Here is a 3,307-nt window from a genome sequence, read left to right as displayed (position 1 = left end):
ATGCCTCATTTCTGCCAGCAAATCAACTGAACTGCTCTGCATCCAACATCACAGGTTTCAGGATGAGGCTTTGTGATGCTAAGGCTGGGGGAAGGCTGCCATTGGCTGGGGAATGGACTTACTGACGTCATAATCATAAGGGTGTGGTCCCCTACATATAGGGGTGTTCAGGGGCTCTGGAGCAGACCACTGGGAGTCTTCAAAATGACCAGGGTTGCCTCACTGGCCCAGCCCAGAGGGGGCAGCCATGGCCTCCGAGGAGCTGTATGACGTTGAAAGGGTCATTGACAAGAGGCAAAACAAGAAAGGGAAGACGGAGTATGTGGTACAGTGGAAAGGCTATGGCAGGGAGGATGCCACATGGGAGCCAGAGCAGCACCTGGTGAACTGCGAGGAGTGCATCCACGACTTTAACCGGCAGCACACCGGGAAGCAGAAGGAGGGCACCCTCACTAGAGCCAAGCGGACCTCCCCAAAGAATGGCCAGAATCAGATCTCCAGATCCATCAACAGCAGCTTCTCCAAGGCCGCCCCCAAGGCCCTAGTGGTGGACAAGGAGCACGAGGCCAAGAGCAGCCTGCCGTTTACTGCCAGCCAGAAGTTCCAGGAGAGCTCCGCACGGGGCCTGGCCACCTACAAGTACATGGACCTGGCCCAGTTGGGCAACAGGATTCTCGTGCCCAAGAGCCCCATAAAGAGTGGGACTGTGCTGGACAGCTTTCATGACGAGAGCCCCGAGAATCCGGACCCCATGAAGCAGGGGCCGGAAGATACAGCAGCCCCAGAGGCGGCAGCCGAGAAGCGGATCGGGGACCTACTGAGCCCGGGGGCAGAGCCGGTGATGATGGGGAGCCGGCCCTGGATACACCCATTGTTGCCACGGGCGTCGGGCCCCGTGAAGGCCGCCATGGCCACAGGGCTGGCCATGAAAGGGAATGGCACGTCCGATTTGGTGGACGCACTTCCAGTCAACTGCACAAGTCCCCTGCAGACGTCAGTCATGGGCATGAAAGCTGGGAAGAAGAAGTTCATGAAGGACAGGCGAGACCAGCCCTTTAACAAGCAGCTGCGCTTCAGCGTGCGGCAGAGGGAGAGCACCTACAGGTACCGGGACATTGTTGTCCGGAAGCAGGACGGCTTCACCCACATCCTGCTGTCCACCAAGTCATCCGAGAACAACTCGCTGAACCCGGAGGTGATGAAGGAGCTGCAGAGAGCGCTGAGCATGGCCAACGCCGACGACAGCAAGCTGGTGTTGCTCAGCGCCGTGGGCAGTGTCTTCTGCTGCGGCCTGGACTTCCTCTACTTCATCCGGCGCCTGCCAGATAACCGCAAGAGGGAGAGCGCCAGAATGGCTGAGGCCATCAGAAACTTCGTGAACACCTTCATCCAGTTCAAGAAGCCTATTGTCGTAGCTGTGAATGGCCCAGCCATTGGGCTAGGAGCATCCATCCTGCCTCTCTGTGATGTGGTCTGGGCCAACGAAAAGGCATGGTTCCAGACGCCCTATACCACCTTCGGACAGAGTCCAGACGGCTGTTCCACCGTCATGTTCCCCAAGATTATGGGAGGAGCTTCTGCCAACGAAATGCTGTTCAGAGGGCGGAAGCTAACAGCACAGGAGGCGTGCAGCAAAGGGCTGGTCTCCCAGGTGTTCTGGCCTGGGACCTTCACCCAGGAAGTCATGGTTCGCATCCAGGAGCTCGCCTCTTGCAACCGTGTCGTGCTGGAGGAATCCAAGGCCCTTGTGCGCTGCAACATGAGGCTGGAGCTGGAGCGGGCCAATGAGCGGGAGTGTGAGGTGCTCAAGAAGATATGGGGCTCCGCGCAGGGCATTGACTCCATGCGCAAGTACCTGAAGTGCAAGACCGACGATTTCTGACTGTCCAGCCGCCGGACCTCACCAGGGCATGCGGTGCCAGACCTCACGGCCTGGGCCAGGCTCCTACCGAGCTCCCTCTGGGAAGCAGGACTTGAGACAGACAAGCTATTTATTGCCAAGGAGTTCTGAGGTACTGTAGCTTTAAAATAAATAACTAAAAAAACTCCTTTGTTGAAACGTCATTGGTTTATACTTAATACACACGAGTATAAAAGTATAATGGTGAGCTCTGGCCTGCTCCTTGAGGCTCTCATTCTTGTCATCTTCAGCTAGGAATGTGTATATATAAAGATATTTTCTAGGATTAGGTGTCAGAAAAGTCTGAAACAATGTGTGTTAATCTTTTTGTTTGTTTGTTTTTTCCTTTTAAATGAAAAGAAAGGGGTGATAGCAAGCCTCGCCATCCCTGCTGCAAATCGAAATATGGAAAGATCTGAGATGTGCCTTATCTCTAAAAGGTCCAAAGCCTGCGAGATAGAAAATTCTAAATCAAATGGAAGACTTGTCTTTTAGGATGAGTACTTCTGGCTAAAAACCCACTGATGGACATACCCCAAAATAAAATATGCCTCAGATTCATGCTGAAATATCAATTGATTGTTCCCTGTTGTTCAAAGTCTGATTCTTACCCAGTTAACAGGAAGAAACCACTCTCGCTAACAGAAAGCATCTTTTGCAGTATTAGTGAATCACTGACTAGCTTCAGTATGGTAGCTTAAGTTATAAGTTAATCTTAGCAGGTTTATAATTAGGTTTTCTGACCCTTTTGAAAAATAAATACATGAGTGCTTCTTGTGGCTAGGTGAGCTCTACTACTTTATATAGAGTTTTGGTTTTCTCTTTGCAATGTGATTGATGTATTACACCAAAAATGAAAAGCATTTGCATGCTTATAAACTGTGCTTTTTAGGTTCACTTAGAATGTACTTTATTGAACAAGTTAAAATTCTTTTGGCACACTATTCAATGCAGAAACTCCTTTTAAAGAGAACTATCTGATATAGACATGTCTTAGAGTAATTAACATCAAGTAAAATATTTTTTGTACCTAGGTTTAATATAATTTAAATATTATATCTGTTACCACTTTGTCAAAAGGCGATTACCTGGAGTGAAACATTTTTCTAAAAAATGGAAAAGAGATATGAGTTGTTATATAAACTCTAACAAATCATTTTTCTTTAGGAATACCCGTCTACAATTGCCTCTCCAGATTGACGTAACTTAAATTTCTAAGGGATGTGCTAAACTAAGTATTAAGTCTATTAAATAATTAGGTCATTTCCAAATATATTAGATGTTTAAAACATTTCCTACTAAACACTGATTTCCTTTTACAGAATAACTAAAGAGATGTGGGACTACAAGTAAATAGTGCTTGATGCCATCCTAAAATGTTACAAAATAAATAAATAAAAAAAAGAA

General features: G+C 48.2%; 1 protein-coding gene across 2 annotated transcripts; it reads left to right on the top strand.

The window, feature by feature from the left end:
- The first annotated feature begins 247 nt into the window (after positions 1 to 247).
- Positions 248 to 1,882, top strand: LOC133053582 (chromodomain Y-like protein). Of its 2 annotated transcripts, XM_061138133.1 has the most exons (2): positions 248 to 936; positions 1,003 to 1,882. In XM_061138133.1, exons 1-2 carry the CDS (start codon positions 248 to 250, stop codon positions 1,880 to 1,882), a joined length of 1,569 nt encoding a protein of 522 aa, XP_060994116.1. The 2 variants fall into 2 exon arrangements, with proteins under 2 accessions (XP_060994116.1, XP_060994115.1); XM_061138132.1 differs by having other exon boundaries at positions 248 to 1,882.
- Positions 1,883 to 3,307: the final 1,425 nt, after the last annotated feature.

The sequence above is a fragment of the Dama dama genome, chromosome Y, assembly GCF_033118175.1.
Source record: "Dama dama isolate Ldn47 chromosome Y, ASM3311817v1, whole genome shotgun sequence".
Classification (NCBI taxonomy): Eukaryota; Metazoa; Chordata; class Mammalia; order Artiodactyla; family Cervidae; genus Dama; species Dama dama.
The sequence above is the reverse complement of the archived record's forward strand: the minus strand, read 5'-3'. Positions and strand labels throughout refer to the sequence as shown.